The 21,237-nt window shown below is 42.5% G+C and overlaps 1 protein-coding gene across 1 annotated transcript in view; it reads left to right on the top strand.

Moving 5' to 3' along the window:
• The window catches only part of LOC113037269 (deleted in malignant brain tumors 1 protein-like), a 55,194-nt gene that overhangs the window by 4,703 nt on the left and 29,254 nt on the right, over positions 1 to 21,237 (top strand). Inside the window, 7 exon segments of the mRNA XM_026194171.1 lie at positions 2,026 to 2,316; positions 4,768 to 5,082; positions 14,418 to 14,732; positions 15,134 to 15,433; positions 16,662 to 16,967; positions 18,300 to 18,614; positions 20,884 to 21,198. Coding sequence (XP_026049956.1) covers positions 2,026 to 2,316; positions 4,768 to 5,082; positions 14,418 to 14,732; positions 15,134 to 15,433; positions 16,662 to 16,967; positions 18,300 to 18,614; positions 20,884 to 21,198 — 2,157 coding nt within the window.

The raw sequence follows: 21,237 nt of genomic DNA, 5'->3' as shown, positions 1-21,237 counted from the left end.
CAAAATCCCAGCAGCAGAAGTCTAAAACAAAACCGAGGAGCTGGGTCAACCATGAATCCAAAGAGGCACTTTCTTTTCAGCTGGCGGTTGTCTGGAAGTGCTATATAAATAAATTGCTTGCTTGCTAAAGCCAAAAGAAGTTCTGGAAGCCGCAGGTGGTGGTGCAGGTGATGGATGTACGGGCTCACCAGAGGCGTCAGCGGACACAAGGAGATGTTTTTTATGTGCATTAAAGTTATATAAAAATTTAACAGTGCAAATGCAAATTCCTTGCTGACAGTTTAACCAAAAGGCATTTCCAGTGGAAATTGGCCGACATAACCATGTCTAATATCCACAAAACTTAAAAAGACGTTATACACACACAATACAGTAATATTATGTTGCAGCACAGTACGTATCACTCCGCGAGGCTCCTGCCTATGATAGCCGTAATGCTCCGACAATCCATCAAGCTTGTACTAAAACATTTGACAGATTTTCGAGCACCGTGTACCACATAAAATCGTTTCGAGGTCAGTAAACACAACCAGAATTCATACATAAGGCACATGGGATTATAGGGGGCACTGTCAACGATCCGCTTTCGCCCTTCTCATTCTCTGTCGCCGCCATGCTTTTTCCACCATGTGCATATGAAAACAAAGGCACTGCGCATGCGCGTTTTACCCATATTCTATCGCGATATTTCATTTTCTTATCGTTGCCCAACATTAAACCGGTATTACTGTGAACAGTATGATATGGCCCAGCCCTAGCTGGTTGGCCTTAGAAAATCTGCTGTTCTTAAGCTCTCCAGGTTAGAACTAGCAGTCTTGGGAGAAGTTATCTCTGGAAAGCTGAACTTAGTCTTTGAGGTGGCCTGCTCATGGCTATAAGCCTCCTTGGCTACCTTAACCATCGTTGCTACAGGAGGGTCTTTAGAATTACCACTACTGGTGGTAATTAGTACTTTGCAGTCTGGTTGTGTGTCAGTCAGTTTTATGCTTGATAGGCACACGAGTACAGTCATCACCTGGCACATTAGTGAGCCCTGAGACGCAAACCTCACTGGTTTCCAGGACAGGCACAAAATTACTCTCAGAAACTTCAAGCTTGGAAACACAGGAATCCCTGAAATTACAGTCACTCTCAGAAACACAGTCACAATAACCCTCCGGTGCATATTTTACAAACTGTCCAGCACTGTTCAACCCATATGAGCTGGAGTCTGTAGGCATGCTGACTTAAAACTAGTGTTCAATGATGAGGCAGTGTTACTCACAGGACGTGGAGGCTCAGAAGAAAAAATTGTCTTTGGCTGAGACTTGGAACGGCGTGAACACCGCTTCCTCCTGGGAACTGTGCACAAGTGGCGGATGAGCTGGATGGTGCTGTTGAGGCAGAGGCGTTGACGGTGAGATCCTCCCTTTGGAGGGATGGAGGATCAAAACTAGCGGCAAGTGCTATTGCCAGGTTGGCTGGAGTCAGGAATGTACCAGGCTGCGGACCTCTTGCTGGCACTCTTCCTTCTCTCCCTCGTGGGTCGGAATGATCCACCGCCCCCGCAGAAAGATGATTTGGCATGCATACTCCTCAAAACTCCCGAACATTAAGTCTGCTGGGTCCATAGTGTGGTCATGATCTTCTGTCATAAACTGGGTGCGGCAGGCAGGAAGGGAGGACCCAAATGCAGACCCCAGGATAGGGCTGCGCTATATCATACCGTTCACAGTAATACCGGTGTAATGTTGGGCAATGATAGGAAAATGAAATATTGCGATAGAATATGGGTAAAACGAGCATGCGCAGTGGTACTATAGAGTAAACTTAAGACCAACAAAGCGGACTTAAATATAATACAAAATGACAAAAACACAAGAAAAACTCCAAACACTGGGTACATTAAACCAAGACCATGACAGTCTGTGTGATAAAAAGAAAAGAAAAGAAAAATTAATGTAATTAAAAAACAAAAGTTAGATTTAATGTATAGTAATATAATATAATAATATTTGTTACACTAATATAACAACTGATTTCCAGGTAATGCGAGATTAACCGGTGGATCCACTCATTGTGATGGAAGAGTAGAGTATTTCAATAAAGGCCAGTGGGGGACTGTGTGTGCTGAATCCTGGGACATGAATGATGCAACAGTGGTGTGCAGACAGTTGGACTGTGGGAAGCCTCATAAGCTTATTCAGCTTGGTCCTGGTACAGGAAACATCTGGACTGATCAAATTAATTGCAATGGAGAAGAGTCTACATTGACTCAGTGTCCAATAGAACCATCTCATTGCAACAACACTGTAGTGGCTGGTGTTTTCTGCACAGGTAAGAAAAACATGGAAACGCAAGTCTGAATTTTTTTTTATGCTGTGTAAAATATGAATAAAAACAGAATGTAATAATTTGGACATCTCATAAACCCATACTTGATTCACAATAGAACATAAAAATACCAAATCTGAAATTTTCTTGGGAAAACATGGAATCTGCGTCCTCCCAAATAAAGAGGAGAGGGATTTGTTATCAGCATTTAGTTCAATTTCTATTAGAAAACAAACTGCACCCTGTTTAGTTCATTATAGAATGAGCGTCAGTATCAATATGAATGCCTGAATGCATGAATGCCTATGAAACTGGCACATGTGGAAGTAGATCAAAAATGGTGAAATGTGTATATAGGTTTTACAGCAACAGGATCCTCCATTAGAGCAGCAGCCAAGGGAGATGGTCCTATAATGGCATGAATATTGTGATGCACGTATTGCCAATTTTACCTTATAAGAAGTATGGTTGAATCATTCCGGTGATGGACAGGAAACAGCAGAAACTCAGGAGGACATCTCCTAATAACTATTACCAATGCTAGTACCAATCCATGAAAAAAAAAATGACAGAAAGTAGTAGAAATGCATGGAGAGCCATAATAAATAATCTAAAGTAAATGCACATGACTTGAAAGAAGGCAAAATGACTTGACGAAAGAGATTTAGATGGCCAAACAGGGGAGGAAGTTAAAGGATGGGGAGCCCGGAAATTTCAGCAGGATTTTATTATCTAAGATGCCTAAAGTGCCCAGAAACTTGCCACAAGGTGCACAAATTGATTTTTGATCTGAGAGGGGAAAGTTTGAGATGGCTTAAGATGAGTGAAAAGCCTGGATTTGGCTAGTAGAATCAGTAAGCAGACAATTGCCAGTCGCAGAGGCTTGTTAAACTAATGGAAAAGGTTGAGGGTTTTAATTATTAGCATTAGGAACGCTGGTTTGAGCGGGGAGTCAAGAAGACCTAAGGGTACATCTTTCACCATCTTACAATGCTATGATTGCAGCCATTCCCCACCTCTCTGTGAATGGCGCTCATGGCCTTTCATCAATGGTCTTTGATCAATGATCAACGGTCTTTGATCAGTGGTTGTTGATTAATGGTCATGACAATTTGCATACTAATGATCAAGTAACTGACCTCACAACCCATTGTTCTTTCGGTTGGCTAGTTTCAGTCATTGTGCAAATGTACTGTTTATAAGGTTGGGGAAACCTGCAGTCAGCTGAGACTGAAGAAGCCCCTTCAATGAGTGACAAAACGTTTCTCCCACTGAAAATGCCACATCCAGATGAACAGAATCAACCTTTTGGCATTTACTTACCTAGATTATTGAGCATGAATCAAGATGCGAGCATCTAATAGTGTGAACGTGACAAAGACATGGACACGATTGCACGAAGGAGACTGTAAAGGAGAGGTGCAATGAGATTTAAAGTATGCAGCATGAATGCCGACCGGCCTCGAGAAGGCTGGGGAAAAGGTGATCCAACTAGACTAGTGATGTCATGAAGCGCTTGACAGCATGGAAAAGTTGGAGTGATGTGAAGGTTAGATGTAGCTGGCAGCACCTGGGAGCGGAAAGATGTGAGACCATTGGTGTTTCTTATTGAACTTATCAATAAACTTCATTACAACAGCATAGATACTGTTGAATAACTGGCTTGCAATTCAGACAATTCACCAATTGAAAACATTTTAAGCATCACAAAACATGACACAGAAGACTCAGGACGTTTGAGTAGGTAGAACCCTATGTCATCCAAAATTGGAATAACATTCCTATTACAAAAGTCTAGAAACTGGTATCCTCAGTTCCCAGATCTTTACAGACTGTTTTTAAGAGAAGAGGGGATGCACAGAATGGTAAACTTGGTGGAAAACAAACCTTTTCCAACTTTTTTGGAACATGTTGCCATAAAACTCAAAAGAAGTGAATATTTTCTAAAGTTGTACATGTTCTCAATTTAACCCTTGTATGGTGTTTGGGTCTGTGAGACCCGTGTTCAGTTTTTTTCAAAAGAAAAATTAAACAATTAATTATTTTTTCACGTGTAAATGTGTTGTGTCTTTCCACTCACTCCACTTGATTATAACTGATTTATTTATAACATTTTATATAAAAGAAAAACGAGAAGCACATTAATTCATAAATGTGATCTAACAAAGGTAAAGGGAAAAAATTAACCATGTTTGGTGTTCATATGTCTTGTAATTGGGATGAAGTAAACATCTGTTGAGTAATTTAACATAAAATTGTTTGATGGTGTTAATTTGGAAAGCCAAAACTCTAGCGGGTCCACCAGACCCATGAACACTGGCTGAGTAACAAAAATACGAACACCACACAAGGGTTAAATTCAAATAGTATACAATATACCTAAATACATCACAGTTGTTTGTTGGTCATTCTTCCATACCTGTGGCTACATATTTAGTTTATTTGCCTTCACAGAAAGCTTGGCGGTGCGCTTGGTTAACAGTAATGATGAGTGCTCTGGAAGAGTGGAGGTTCGTCATGATGACCAGTGGCACACAGTGTGTGACACGGACTGGACTCTAAGTAAAGCTGGAGCGGTGTGTGAGTCGCTGCAGTGTGGACGTGCCGTGAAAGCTCATGGTGGTGCTGTTTTTGGCCGTGGCAGTGGGTCAGTGGTGGAGGCTAGCAATTCATGTTTCGGCAATGTGACATCTCTTCAGCAATGCTCAGTCGAAGGTTTTACAAGAGCAACCTGCGGGCATGAATATGATGCTGGTGTTCTCTGTGCAGGTAAATCCTTATTATTATGTTCAAAATTCAAACATAATTTTTTACGAGATCACAAACAGTATAAATTATTGCTGTGATGTGATGTCACCAACTGTGGTGGTGGTGGGAGGGTAACTGGTAAACTACACGCTTATTGGTTAATAATTACAAGTTGTTAGCCACTGATCATACTTTGAAACAGATAATGACTGAGATTTATGCACTTTTTTTTCTCTTTTTTCCCAAGGGGTCACCAGAGCAGATGAATCTGTATTTTTGATTTGGTACTGACTTCAAAACAGATACTCTTTCACATTTAACCCTGCCATTTAATCTGTCTTCAAAAGGGCACTGGGATTACACTCACCTTCTCTCATTTTCATGGTTTCTGTTTTTTCCTCTAGTTTTTTTTTTTTTTTTTTTGTGGGTTTATTATTTGGTGGGTTTCTTTCTACATTTTTAGCCTTTTGTGTCTATTAGTATTTTCTTTTTTTTTCTTTTTTTTTGTCCCGTTTGGATCTTTAGCCATCAGAATTGTTTTCTTAAGGCCAAGAAAGATGCCAAGCGGATTTATTTTACCAAGTGGATCATCATGGCCTTGCCATATTGGTCCATTTGATTGACCTTTATTATAATTATGTATTTATTTTATTTTATTTTCGGTTGCTACAAACGGGACAGACATGACTGGGGGATAGGACAGGGAGAAAGAATGAAAGAAAGAGAGGGAGAGAAAGAAAGAAAAACAGAGGGGAGAAGAGACAGTGAGGAAGGGGGGAAGAAAGAAAGAAAAACAAACAAAACATCTGGATCACCTGTATGGAGAAAAAAAAACAGATGAGAAAACAAACAAAAAAGAGCAAAATAATAAATACAGCACCATCACAATAAACTAGCTAGCAGTAGATAACAGTAGATACTAAATATTAAACGATATTGTGCAGCACACAAGATAGACAGCGCACAATGTGGTTTGAGGCAGCAGCCAAGAAAGGTGTAGTCCGCGTCTTTGAACACCTGTGTGCACACATGTGTGCACACCTGTGTGGATCAGCATGCTTGTATTCCAAAGGTTTCTCCATGTAATGGTCTGCTAGGGAGTGTGGGGAGCCATAGCCCCGTCCACAAGGGCATCATGAAGCAGGTATGGAGGAGATCCAGGCCCCAGACATCCAGAGGCCCCAGAGTACGAGGACCCGAGGAGGACCACCAAAGGGGGGAACCATGCCACCCTCCTGGGAAGAGCTGAGTAGAGCCCCAAACGAGAGGTCACCCAGCAGCTATGGAGCAGAGGCCAGAGGGGGTTGCAGTGGCGTGCCCGCGGGCTCTGTCAGCCAGCTTTGCCAGAGAGGACCGAGCTTCAGGCCCTGAGGCCAGAAGCCTGAGGGCACACCACCCCCCGGAAGGGGCCCAGCCGGGCCACAGGCGCCAGGCCCCGCCAATTGGCCACCAGGAGTGAGCCGTTACATACATGAGCGCCCAGCCCCAGACGACAAGGACCACCAACACACCAACGTCTGAGGGCATCAGCCACCGGCAGGGAGTGTGGTGAGGGGAGATAGGCCTCCGTTCTTTGGAGGGCCTGAGATGTACCCAGAGAGGTTGAGTCTAAGACCCAACCTGACATATAGACACAGACGAACAGGCGCACGTGGACACAAACGTGCATTCCCACCCCCATATACACAACCAAATACTCGGCACTCACCCAACGTGTAGACAGACACAAATAGACACTGCACAGACAGTCACACTCCCCAAACATGCTTTTTCTGCATCTAAAGAAAATATTATGGTTTCAATGTTTTTACTGCATGAGTAGTCTACGTGTCTAAGTAATCTACGTGTATTTGTTGATGAGTGCCTACCTTTTATGAAACCAGTTTGGTCCGGATGAATTAAAAGGGGGGTTATTTTCTCTAATTTTTTTGAGAGAGCTTAGCACATTATTTTAAGGTCTACATTAATAAGGGATATTGGACGATAGCTTGAAGGAAATACAGGGTCTTTGCCTGGTTTTAGTAAGAGACTGATATTTGCAGAGTTCATATTTGGTGGTAGTCTACCATTTTCTTTGATTTCCTGCAACATCCTGTGAAAAACTGGTGCCAGAATCGTCCAGAATTCTTTGTAAAAATCTGTTGGAAAGCTGTCTTGACCTGGAGCCTTATTATTGAGCATACTTATCAGAGCTTCCTGGAGTTCACCTGGCGTCAGTGGCGAATCCAGTGCCATTGCTTGGGTGTCTAATAATTTTGGAAGATGTAATTAATTAATTATGTTGTCGAGAAATTGATCAATTTCGTTTTTAGATGGGTTTATTTGTGGTGTATATAAAGTTTCATAGAAATCCCTAAAAATTTTGTTCATTTTTTAAGATCATATATTGTATTCCCAGATACATCTTTAACAGCACATATAGTTGTTTTTTCTTTATTGATTTTTAACTGGTTAGCAAGAAATTGTCCGGATTTGTTATCGTGTTCATAATTTTGCAGGTGAAGTCTTTGTACTAAGAATTTAGTCTTTTTATTAATAATTTCATGGTCCGAGGCCTCCCTCCCCCCCCCCCCCCCCCCCCCCCCCCCCCCGCCGAAGGGGCCCAACCAAGCCACAAGCGGCAGGTCCTGCCAAGCAGCCACCAGGAATGAGCTGGTACATACCTGAGCGCCCAGCCCTGGACACCGAGAACCTGAAACACACCAACATCTGAGGGCATCAGCCAGTGACAGGGAGCGTTGTGGGGGTGATAGGTCCCCACACCTGGGGGGGCCTGAGATATGTCCAGAGAGGTGGAGTCTAAGACCCGATCTGACATATAGACACAAGCGTGTCTCCCAAGATGTCGGCTGCATCCTCCGGAGGCCGCATTTGGAGTAGTGATGTGCGGATCGATCCTGAAATATAGATTCCTCCGATACCAATCATTTATGTTCTAGAATCGATTCTCACATTAAAATATTGATATTTTAGTAATTTAAGGTAAATTTGTAGTTTATCATTAACAAATGGCTTGCATTTGTATAGCGCTTTTCTAGTCCATAGGACCCCAAAGCGCTTTACACTACATTCAGTCATTCACCCATTCACACACACAAGAACACAGTGGAAAGAAACTATAACATTTGGATTATCTACATTCGAAGGAACTACTTCCTCTTCCGCCTTTCATACTCATGTGTGAAATACGGCTGTATAAATGTCTCGCAGCCCTGGCGTGCGCACTCACAACAATGGCTGAGCGTAATTGGAGTCATGTGCAGACATATTTTACCTCCACAAACAGCTGAGACGTGTTTTGCGACACATGTGGCAAAAAAGTGAAGTGTTGTGGCAACACCACTAACCTCAGAGTAAATCATATCACAGAATATGACGAGCGTATGTTGTGGTGAACTGAAGAAGAGGAGAGGGACAGGTGCTACTAGGGCGAGACAGACGTCTCTCACGGAGTCCTTTAGTGCTGGCAACGTGTTCAAATAGCGCAGAACTTCAGTTTTTTTATTTCTATATGATGAACTCTGCATTATTAAGTGATAAGAACAAGTAATCTGTTGTCCTGTAATCATTATGACGCTATAATTTGAGATACAATAAATAAAATAAGTGTTTGTACAAAGTATTGGTATCGGATCAGTATCGTCGATACCACCCTGAATTTTACTTGGTATCGGATCGGAAAGGAAATCAGTGGTATCGCACATCACTAATTTGAAGGCGGATTACGTCACAGCCAGGCAACGAAGGCTCTCTCAATTCGTCGACTCCTTCAAATGCTGATAAATGCATCCTTCATTTCCCCGAATTTGAATAGGGGTGGGTTTTAATAATCGATTCATCGATTAAAATCGATTCTGGCTTGGATAACGTGATATCGATTCATTAAAATCCTGAATCGATTTTTTATATAAATGTATTTTGCCCAAAATTCCAGAATCTCAGGTGAAACGTCACAAAATTTTGACAACCACCAAACATTTAAAACAGTAAATGAGAGCAGGTACACGGCTTCTGCACAAAGATGTAAACACAAAGCGCGGACCTGCAGATCAGAATCAGTGAGATGTCGCCTTTCTCACCCGACGGCACGGGCACAGTCAGGGCTGAAAGCCGACAGCTCGCTGATTCTGATGTTTCGGCGGGTCCGCGCTTTGTGTTTACGCCCTTTTTGTGCTGATTCTAAAGCTGTTAGTTTTATCTCTCTCCAAACAATATTGACCGAACCAGCAGCAAAAGAAGATCCAAACTAAGCTTCACATAAAGATCATCATGAACTTCCTCTTACTTTTGCTGTTTTGCTTCCACCACAATAAAATCACACTTCATGCACAGCCCTCTCTCTCTTTCTCAGTGTACTTCAAGAACAGTTTCCCGCCTATCCCCGAAATCAGTTTTCTGCATTCTTCGCTTGCTTGTTACGCACAAGACTACCGTTATTTACAGCGCTGTCGACCGATGTTTTTTTTCCTTTTACTTACTTCCGAAAAGAAAACCTAATTTCTGCCGTTCAATAGGCTTCTGAACAAATGTAAACTTTTTAAAATTATACAAAATGCAAAACGCTTAGCCGTGTCTCTAATAAAACCGCTGTAACTTCAGAGGTAATGTTCATAAGTTGATTAATGGTTTTCTTTCGTTTGTGATCTACTGCAGAATATTTTTATAAAATCCCAGGCCAGGAAAATCACCTTCATATTTTTTTGTGTTTTATCTTCAGCTACTTTGACAAAAAGGCATCTGCTGTGATGCTTACACCTTTGATAAAGTCTGGAAAATGTCAGCTTCCTTTTTATAGATACAAAAATATGTAAATGTACTGATCTGAATTATAATATTTCTGACTGTCTGAGGCAAAATTTCCCAGATTCAAATCGAATTGATTCGAATCGAATCGAATCGAAACGAATCAATTCAGGACCTTGTGAATCAGAATAGAATCGATTCTAGAAATCAGTGACGATACCCAGCCCTAAATTTGAAGGATGGGTCGGGTGTGTCCTTCGTGGCCTACCATATCCCAAAATTCATAGCACGTTTCCGGCCCAGCCAAATTTCAGCTGCCAGCAAGATAGGCTGCTACTAAGTTTTAAGATTACTCTATTAATCAAAGGAGCTTGCAAAGAAAAGCGTCTGGACTTCTTTAAGTTGCTTGAAGACGTTTCACCTCTCATCCGAGAAGCTTCTTCAGTTCTAAGGTCAAATGGTGGAGAGTCCCAGATATAAACCTAGTGGGAGTGACCCCCCACAGAGGGACAAAAGGACCCCCTGATGATCCTCTAATCGCCTGAGCCAAGGTGTGAAACTGGGTGTGGGTCCCAATCAGCCAGAATTTCGGGTGAGTTCATTGTGAAACCTGGCCCCACCTTATCATGCAAATTCCTGAGATCAGATGGCCCAGGATGTGAGTGGGCGTTAAGGCATCTGGGAAGGGATCTCAAAACTGGATTATAGATGGCAGACAGTTGGTGTCGTAAACCACCGCCTCTGTTCAAAGATGGTCGCTCACAGTGGACATAGATGGCTTCTTTCACTCCTCTTTCAAACCATCTGTCCTCTCTGTCCAAAATGTGAACATTGGCATCCTCGAAAGAGTGTCCTTTATGCTTAAGATGCAGATGGACTGCTGAGTCTTGTCCTGTGGAGGTGGCTCTTCTATGTTGTGCCATGCGCTTGTGAAGTGGCTGTTTGGTCTCTCCAATGTAGAGGTCTGAGCATTCCTTGCTGCACTGTACAGCATACACCACATTGTTAAGTCTGTGTTTTGGCGTTTTGTCTTTCGGGTGAACCAGTTTTTGTCTGAGCGTGTTGCTGGGTCTGAAATGCACCGGGATGTCATGCTTGGAGAAAACTCTCCTGAGTTTTTCTGATACACAATGGGGGGGACAATGTTGTTGCGTCTGTCCTTCTTATCCTCCCTCGCTGGTGTCTGGTCTTCTTTTCTGTGCCTCTTTGCTGACTTTAAGAACGCCCATTTAGGATAGCCGCACGTTTTGAGTGCTTCCTTTACATGTGTGTGTTCCTTCTTTTTTCCTTCAGGCTTAGAGGGAACATGTTCTGCCCGGTGGTGTAGGGTTCTAATTACTCCAAGTTTGTGTTCCAGAGGGTGATGGGAGTCAAAGAGGAGGTACTGGTCGGTGTGTGTGGGCTTCCGGTAAACTTCGATGTTGAGGTTGCCGTTCTCTTCAATGTGCACAGCGCAGTCCAGGAAAGGCAAACAGTTGCCCTTTGTGTCTTCCCTGGTGAACTTGATGTTTTTATCCACAGCGTTAATGTGTGCAGTGAAGGATTCCACTTCTTGTGTCTTGATTTTGACCCAGGTGTCGTCCACATATCTGTACCAGTGGCTGGGTACTCTTCCTTTGAAAGAGCCAAGAGCCTTCCTTTCCACTTCCTCCATGTAAAGGTTGGCTACAATAGGTGACACGGGGGAGCCCATGGCACAGCCATGTTTTTGTCTGTAAAAGCCTTCGTTGTATTTGAAATATGTAGTGGTGAGGCAGAGGTCTAACAGTGTGCAGATCTGATCGGGTGTGAAGTTGGTCCTGTCCTCCAAGGAGCTGTCTTCTTGTAGTTGTTTTCTGACAGTCTCCACGGCCTCCGTGGTGGGTATGCAAGTGAAGAGAGAGACTACATCAAAGGACACCATGGTTTCATCTGGATCCAGGGTAAGTTTCTGGACCTTGTCGGTGAAGTCGGTGGAGTTCTTGATGTGGTGTGGGGTGTTCCCCACGAGAGGAGCAAGGATGGTAGCAAGGTGTTTAGCAATGTTATAAGTGGCTGAGTTTATGCTACTGACTATGGGTCTGAGTGGGACAGCTTCCTTGTGGATTTTAGGAAGTCCGTAAATGCAGGGTATGGCATCCCCTGGGTAAAGGTGGTGATATGTAAGGCGGTCAATAATTTTGTCCTTTTCAAAGTCTTGAAGGCAAGCTATAACTTTCTTTTTGTAGCTGCTTATGGGGTCTCGCTTTAAGGCTTCGTAGGTATTGTTGTCACTGAGGAGAGTAGTGATCTTTGTATGGTAATCTGTAGTGTTTAGGACTCTTATTAATCTTTCTGGGCCACAAAATAAACTTTAAACCTATTTTAAGTAGCTGTGTAAATTACAAATATCTGCTTGGTTTATCAAGACATCGCATATTTGCAAAAGTGTGCTGACGTTTTCGGAGAAGTTACACAACCGCTCAATAGCAAGCGGGGGGATTCAATGGTCACTCCAGCCGGCAGGAGCAGCGGACTCCCGGCTTCTTCGTTTTCAGACCCCCACTCTTTCGCTACTCAGGTTAAACATGATATATAAGTCAGTCAGATAACTTAAAAATGTAATTGTTTGCCTTTTTCTGTGTTTTATTTGTTCCGGAGTAAATCGGTTTGGCTGAGATCAAAGTTATTAGATTAAATAAAACTTTATTAATCCATCAGGTGGGTTCCTCCGGGATTTTCACACAGCTGAATGAACGTTAAACAGTGTGAGACAGTCGAGAATTTACGCCAGTGTCCTGTTATATTTTAGATAGCAATGAGCAGACGGCCGAGTTTATTAAACTCCACCGACCGACACAGCGGGGACGCAAATCTGAAGACTAGACCTAGACACATATAAAACTAATTGGCACTTCCCCAATGTGGTATAATGTTTGACCCGTTATGCATACACTGGACACGACTGTGATGACAGCAATACTACAAACAGAAATGGACACTGTACACACACTCACACTCCCCAAGCATACTCTATACCCCAGGTCCAGGTACCCTTGCATCTAGAAGGGTAATTTGCCCCTAGACCCAAGAGATGTTGCCCTTTTTCCAGGGAGGTGCAGGGAGGCCCAGCATCCCTAGACCCCAATCAGATGGCCAACTCCTCCTTTCAGCCCACTCCCCGAGGAGGTACAGAGAACAGCGGTGTGAAGACCCCATACCTTTCTCCACATATAGCTTTGCAAAAACTGCATAAAAAGCACTTGCAGCAACAAAAACATAATATTCCAGAAACAGGCTTTGCCAATCCGATCAGCTGTTTGTAACACTTCCTATGTCCATCAGCACGAACTATCGCATGTCCGCCATGTCCTGCCCGAAACCGGAAGTGACGTCATTTTGCGGAAATGTAGTTGTGAAATGCACTACACACAGGGACACACACGCACAGGTCTTTGTCTCCAGATGCCACATTTATTTATAGCGTCCTGCGTTATGACCGGCCACAGTCTGACAGCTGTTGGTCTCAGCTGATTTCCCGCTGTTCTCCGCTCCTCTCCCGTCTCACTATAAAAGGGAAGGAAACCATCATCAGTCCAAAACGCCATCAGCTGTTCTCACCTGCGTCTCCAGCACCGCCCCGTTGAGCTCACCGCACCACTCCTCCCCTGCAGCCGCGCCCGGGACCACACCTCCGCCACAGTAGTTTTTTACCATCAGGGCCTTATGAGCCTATACTGTTGTTTTTAAAAGTAATGTTTGACTTTATGACTTTCTGTGTCATTTCTGGGACGCTTAGGACTCATATTGCACTGCTGGAAATAGTTTATTTTGATGCATATGCTGTTTTTTTGCAAATTTGCATTTATTTTAGTTTTTCCTGCAGTATATAAAGTTGGTGTATTTCAAAAATAAAACTATAAAGACACTTAAAATAAATTTCCTGTGGTGGGAAACTATTTTGTGCAACTTTTTTGTATTTACTGTTTTGGGGGATAAGCCTCTTAAATTTCTCTAACTAGAAATATATGTTAAAAAAACAAAAATATAAAGTTTTTTGTAGTTTATTGCACTTTTTTGCAATTTGTATAATTACTATGAACTTAATGCATACATATTATTAAAATTTGGGCTATAATGGTTGTATTGATGTATATCAACTTGAAATGCTCCCAAAAATGGCACTACAGAATGTAAAAAAATAATATAAGCTCTGGCAGACTTGGTTCTATGGTAGGTCTTAAAGGGTTAAGTTCTTAATAAACTGCTTAATGGGATCTATTTGACAGCTTGTAATTTTTATTGTTAATGCTTGAATGTTTTTCCTCAGTTAAATCAACAGTAAATGGACCTGAGCTTTAGCACCAAAATTTCCTGGTTACATTTGGTGTAAGACTGTGTTTTGGGTTAAAATACACCTGTTGCTGAAGTTAACCACATTTTAAAGTTTCTTGGACATACGAACTGCCCAGTATGAGCTATTGTCTGAAAAGGGGGACAGCCATTAACCTCTTTTGGTTGCATTTCAGATAATGATGGACACTCATCAGCATACAGCATGTTGAAGATATCCTTAAAAATCTGATAATACTGGATTTAAAAAAAGAGTAAGAGATTGAAATATTCATTGCTAATACTTTAACGTGTGCCCTCAGGTAAACCACCAATAAGGCTTGTGAACGGCATTGACCGATGCTCTGGCCGAGTGGAGATTCTGCATGACGGCCGGTGGGGAACAGTGTGTGATGATGACTGGGACTTAAAAGATGCTGCGGTGGTGTGCAGAGCCATGGACTGTGGAACACCTCAGAGAGCAAAATCGAATGCCTTCTTTGGTGAAGGCCAAGGAGTGGTCTGGTATTCTTCTGTCAACTGTTTGGGTAATGAGACGTCCCTTGGGCACTGCAGGTATCGCCCCTCTGAAAGCTTTTATTGCAGCCACCGTGAAGATGCAGGAGTGATTTGTTCAGGTAAAAACTATTTTGTCATTAAATATTTTGTCTTTTTTTAATCTTTAGATATGACTTTGGAATTTTTTTTCTGATCAGAATTTCTGTTTTATTTATGTGGCGTGATTGAGTCATGGCAGGTCCAGAGGTCGTTGTTTAGAGCCATCTTTATTATATGCGGCTGCAGCTCTCGGCTTCAACCACACTTACACCAACTTACAACACTGATTCCCCATGTTTTAACAAAGAGGGCGTGATTGCAGATGCCGTGCAGGCGCATCCGCACGGCACCGCAGTCCACGGCCCACCACAATTTATATCACAGTTATTTCCATGACATCAGTGAGAATATTGTATGGATTTCAATTAATGCAATTTTCAGGCACCAACTAATTGCTGATTTTGTCCTCTTTGCTTTGTAGCTACCATTCGACTCATCAATGGGACTGACATGTGCTCAGGAAGGGTGGAGGTCCACTATGGTGAACACTGGTCACCAGCATTTAATATTAACTGGGGAATGAATGAAGCTACAGTGGTGTGCAGAGAGATAAATTGCGGAGATCCTGTCAAGATTTCAAGGTCATTTGGTCAAATTGAAGATTTGAGAGGACATGAGATCCACTGTAATGGTAGAGAGAGCTCTGTCACACAGTGTACATTTAGGAACTATACCAGATCTATCACCGATGGTATTGAAGAGGCCTCTGTGGTATGCTCAGGTAAGACTTTATGTTATATTTCAAAAAGAAAATGAATCCATGAAGTTCTTTATCAAACAGATCAAGTATGATTTTTTCCAATTAAAATGTTGATGCAAACCATCAAATCAATATTTTTGTAGTCTAAACACGTGTTAATCAGGTACAACCCGAGTTATAAATTATGTCACTATCTTCACATATGTGTGCTATAGCAGTGCATATACAGAGAGAAGACCAATAGGATTAGGCCAGCCAAAGCACACACAGACTATTCACAAACACACAAAAGAATTGGACCATATAAGATATAAGATGCTGTGCTTCAGTGCTGCACATGTTTCAGTCAGCTAGCTGGCCGCTACGATTTAGCATGAAGCTGCATCTTTGAACCTTTGTTTTTATATTGTTTTCCTCTATTCTTCACCCTTCCTTTACACAATTTTGCTATTCAATTGCTCTAAATTATTATTACACATAATAATAATAATGGATTGGATTTATATAGCGCTTTTCAAGGCACCCAAAGCGCTTTACAATGCCACTATTCATTCACTCTCGCATTCACACACTGGTGGAGGCAAGCTACGGTTGTAGCCACAGCTGCCCTGGGGAAGACTGACAGAAGCGAGGCTGCCATATCGCGCCATCGGCCCCTCTGGCCAACACCAGTAGGTAAAGTGTCTTGCCCAAGGACACAACGACAAGGACAGAGAATCAAGGACAGAGAATCGGGAATTGAACCGGCGACCTTCCGGTTACAAATACACTTCCCAACCCCCTGAACCACGGTCAGGGGGTCAAAGTAATTCCTTTACTCATTGAGGTCAACTTGACCTTTTTGATACCTTTAAATGGACAGTCTACTTCTAGGTAGAACAAATGCAATATGGCAAATTATTTTATGCCTAACAAGTGATTTCACCATTACCAGCATTTAGCAAACACAATGTGAGACAACAGATGAATATTAACCACTTACAATGGTAAATGCTATTGATCTGATGATGCACTGATCACCCAGTGAGGGTAATATAGCCAAGGGTCAGCAACATTGAAACTATGAAGAGAGCAATTTCTGAGTCATTTTTGATGCTGTAAAACATATTCCATCTGTATGATGCAGAAATCATAGCTGATTAAGTCTAAAATGGTCTGTTGGTGATATGATTCATTTGTATTTTTTCTTTGCATTTTTCTTTGTATTTATAGATTTATGTTAGATTTATATAACAACTCTGCTTTCCAGGTAATGTGAGATTAGCCGGTGGATCCACTCGTTGTGATGGAAGAGTAGAGTATTTCAATAAAGGCCAGTGGGGGACTGTGTGTGCTGAATCCTGGGACATCAATGATGCAGCAGTGGTGTGCAGACAGTTGGACTGTGGGAGGCCCCATAAGCTTCTTCAGCTTGGCCCTGGTACAGGACAGACCTGGACAGATCAAATTGAATGCAATGGAAAAGAGTCTACATTGAATCAGTGTCAACAAAGACCATATCCATATCGAGACAGGACTTGCAACAACACTGTAGTGGCTGGTGTTTTCTGCACAGGTAAGAAAAACATACAAACCCAGTTCCAAAAACAAAACTTTTGGATCTTTTTAAAAATGTAAGTAAAGAATAAATGCAAAGATTTCCAAATCCATATTTGATTCACAATAGAACATCAAAAAGAATTTAACATGATCAGTGAAATTCTTTTTGGAAAACAAGCTGTGTCCTGTGAAGTAAAGAGGTGAGGGACCACACTGCTTATCAGTGTTTAGTTCAAGCAACAGCATCAGTATGAGGGTGCATTAATGCCCATGAAACTGCCAGCTTGAAAATCTGGCAAAACACCAAAAATGCTGAAATCCAGATACAAGTTTGAGAGAAACAGATGCTTCCAGCAAGATGACATCTGTTTCCATGTATATTTCAGTGAGACAGTGCTAAACACCATACTACAGCTAATGTAGTATGCTATTCTTTTGCACATAAGCTTCATTGCTTCCTTCTTCTTCATTCCTTCATTTCTCTCCCAGAAGTCCAGCAACTGGTCTTCCTAGTTTGCAAATGTTTACAGACCGTTCATAGAAGACATGGCCTTGTTCCAACTTGCTCTAGAGTTGTAGTCAAATTTAAAATACACTTGGAATTTCTTAAAATGAGAACTGGTTGCAGGGGTCATTTTGAGCCCCTCCAGCATCAGCAGTAATAATGGTAAATAAATAGTCTTTTCAGTTCAGCTTTCTGTTGCTGAGATCAGCCAGAAACCCAGCCAGTTCTCCACACATTTGGGCACACACTCCCCTGCTCTGTACTATCCTGCTGTACCCTGGCTCTGCATCCCACAGGTGATATGTGGCTACAGGACCCTATATATTTATTTGTCAATCACATCTAGCTAGCTCTGTCTTAATTTAGCTTTCACGACAAAAAGTGTGTAAACAATCATGTTTTTAGACAAACCAGGTGCAGCAGTTGTGATTTTACATTAATTTCTATATGGTCAAAGTGACATCCTCAGCGGTTCCAGGTACTATTAGTACTTTTATTTGACATACTCCAATTCTATACTAATAATAATGTTTAGATTACAATTTGTGATGTAAAAATCGTGCATTTTCTCAGGCTGAATATTTGATATTTTCAAGATTGTATTGTGAATAAAATATGAATTAATCACTGAATTCTGTTTTTACATAAATTTTTAAAAAAATTTTATATGAAAAATGCCAAAGAGTAATATTGGCAGCTTAAATGTTCTTTATCATTTAAAAAAAAAGTTTAATATTGTCTTCTGAGTTTAACCGGTGTACAATATACCTAAATACATGACAGTTGTTTGTTGGTCATTCTTCCATACCTGTGGCTACATATTTAGTTTATTTGCCTTCACAGAAAGCTTGGCGGTGCGCTTGGTTAACAGTACTGATGAGTGCTCTGGAAGAGTGGAGGTTCGTCATGATGACCAGTGGCACACAGTGTGTGACACGGACTGGACTCTAAGTAAAGCTGGAGTAGTGTGTGAGTCGCTGCAGTGTGGACGTGCCGTGAAAGCTCATGGTGGTGCTGTTTTTGGCCGTGGCAGTGGGTCAGTGGTGGAGGCTAGCAATTCATGTTTCGGCAATGTGACATCTCTTCAGCAATGCTCAGTCGAAGGTTTTACAAGAGCAACCTGCGGGCATGAATATGATGCTGGTGTTCTCTGTGCAGGTAAATCCTTATTATTATGTTCAAAATTCAAACATAATTTTTTACGAGATCACAAACAGTATAAATTATTGCTGTGATGTGATGTCACCAACTGTGGTGGTGGTGGGAGGGTAACTGGTAAACTACACGCTTATTGGTTAATATACAAGTTGTTAGCCACTGATCATACTTTGAAACAGATAATGACTGAGATTTATGCACTTAATTTTTTTTCTCTTTTTTCCCAAGGGGTCACCAGAGCAGATGAATCTGTATTTTTGATTTGGTACTGACTTCAAAACAGATACTCTTTCAGATTTAACCCTGCCATTTAATCTGTCTTCAAAAGGGCACTGGGATTACACTCACTTTCTCTCATTTTCATGGTTTCTGTTTTTTTCCCTAGTTTGGTTTTTTTTTTGTGGGTTTATTATTTGGTGGGTTTCTTTCTACATTTTTAGCCTTTTGTGTCTATTAGTATTTTCAAGTGCGTCCTAGTTTAGTTATTCATATTTGTAGTTCTTAGTTCCTTGTCTAATTTTTTAGACATTTCCCTGTATGTAGTCTGTCTCTTCTCCATTTGTTTCCCTTTTTGTCTGTGTGTCTAGTCTGTCTCTCTCTATTCTGTACTTCCCGTCTTATTTTGTAGTCCCTCATCATGTGTGCTGTTTTCTGTCACTCTTTGTGTCCCATTCCCCCTGTGTCAATTCCCTTGTCTACGATTGTGGTCAACTGAACATATGCATTTATGTTTTTTATTTTGGAATAGGCAGAACTTGCTCTCTTCCTCGCTGACTCTACATCTGTCGTTATGTCACACATTGACTCACTATTTCTTGCACCAAAACACACACACAATGCACAATGGGCTTTGAGGTAGCAGCCAAGAAAGATATAGTTTGTGTCTGTGAGCACCCATGTGTACACCTGTGTGCACATCTGTGTGCGTGAGTGTGCATGTATTCAAAATGTTTCTCCATTTAACGATCTGCTAGATGGTGTGGGGAGCCATATCCCCGTCCCAGAACAAGAAGCAGGCATGGAGGAGATCCAGGCCCCAAATATCTAGAGGCCCCCCAGAGTCCAAGAGCCCAGGGAGGACCATCGGAGGGGCAACCGCCCCACCCTCCTGGAAAGAACTGAGGAAAGCCACAGATGTTGGGTCACCCAGCAGTCCTGGTGCAGAATCCACGGGGGGCTGCAGTGATGTGTCCACGGGCTCCGCCGGCAGGCAGCCGCACAAGAATGAACCGAGCCCTGGGCCCACGGAACGAGCCCCCCCCCCACCCCTGCCGAAGGGGCCCAACTGTGCCACAAGCGGCAGGCCCTGCCAAGCAGCCACCAGGAATGAGCCGGTACATACCTGAGCGCCCAGCCCTGGACACCGAGAACCTGCCTGAAACGCACCAACATCTGAGGGCATCAGCCACCGACAGGGAGCGTTGTGGGGGTGATAGGTCCCCACACCTGGGGGGGCCTGAGATATGTCCAGAGAGGTGGAGTCTAAGACCTGACATATAGACACAGACAAACAGGCACACACAGACACAAACATGCATTCCCACCCTCATGCACACATATACAAATAATTGGCACTCGCCCAATGTGGTGTAACGTTTGACCCATTATGCATACACTGGACACGACTGTGATGACAGCAATACTTTTATTTACAACTGTGGTTTTCGCTTTTCACTGGGACACAGACACTCCCTCTCTCTACTGTCAGGTCCGCTCTCCTCCTCCTCCGACTGTCACTGTGAACATATAAAGAGTCACAACCACATTCATATCCCAGCACACCTGTTCACCCCGCCCCTGCGCCACCCCAGGATCTCACTGCGTCACCCCTCCTCTGCAGCCGGCCAGAGACCACACCCACGCCACAGTGGAGACAAACAGAAATGGACACTGTACACACACACTCACACTCCCCAAGCATACTCTATCTATGTTTTTCCTCAGTTAAATCAGCAGTAAATGGACCTGAGCTTTAGCACCAAAATTTCCTGGTTACATTTGGTGTAAGACTGTGTTTTGGGTTAAAATACACCTGTTGCTGAAGTTAACCACATTTTAAAGTTTCTTGGACATACGAACTGTCCAGTATGAGCTATTGCCTGAAAAGGGGGACAGCCATTAACATCTTTTGGTTGCATTTCAGATAATGATGGACACTCATCAGCATACAGCATGTTGAAGATATCCTTAAAAATCTGATAATACTGGATTTAAAAAAAGAGTAAGAGATTGAAATATTCATTGCTAATACTTTAACGTGTGCCCTCAGGTAAACCACCAATAAGGCTTGTGAACGGCATTGACCGATGCTCTGGCCGAGTGGAGATTCTGCATGACGGCCGGTGGGGAACAGTGTGTGATGATGGCTGGGACTTCAGAGAGGCTGAGGTGGTGTGCAGAGCCATGGACTGTGGAACACCTCAGAGAGCAAAATCTAAGGCCTTCTTTGGTGAAGGCCAAGGAGTGATCTGGTATTCTTCTGTCAACTGTTTGGGTAATGAGACGTCCCTTGGGCACTGCAGGTATCGCCCCTCTGAAAGATTTTCGTGCAGCCACCGTGAAGATGCAGGAGTGATTTGTTCAGGTAAAAACTATTTTGTCATTAAATATTGTGTCTTTTTTT

Source organism: Astatotilapia calliptera, chromosome 15 (genome assembly GCF_900246225.1).
Source record: "Astatotilapia calliptera chromosome 15, fAstCal1.2, whole genome shotgun sequence".
NCBI lineage: Eukaryota > Metazoa > Chordata > Actinopteri > Cichliformes > Cichlidae > Astatotilapia > Astatotilapia calliptera.
Note: the sequence above shows the minus strand (reverse complement) of the source record. Positions and strands in the feature narration are given on the sequence as shown.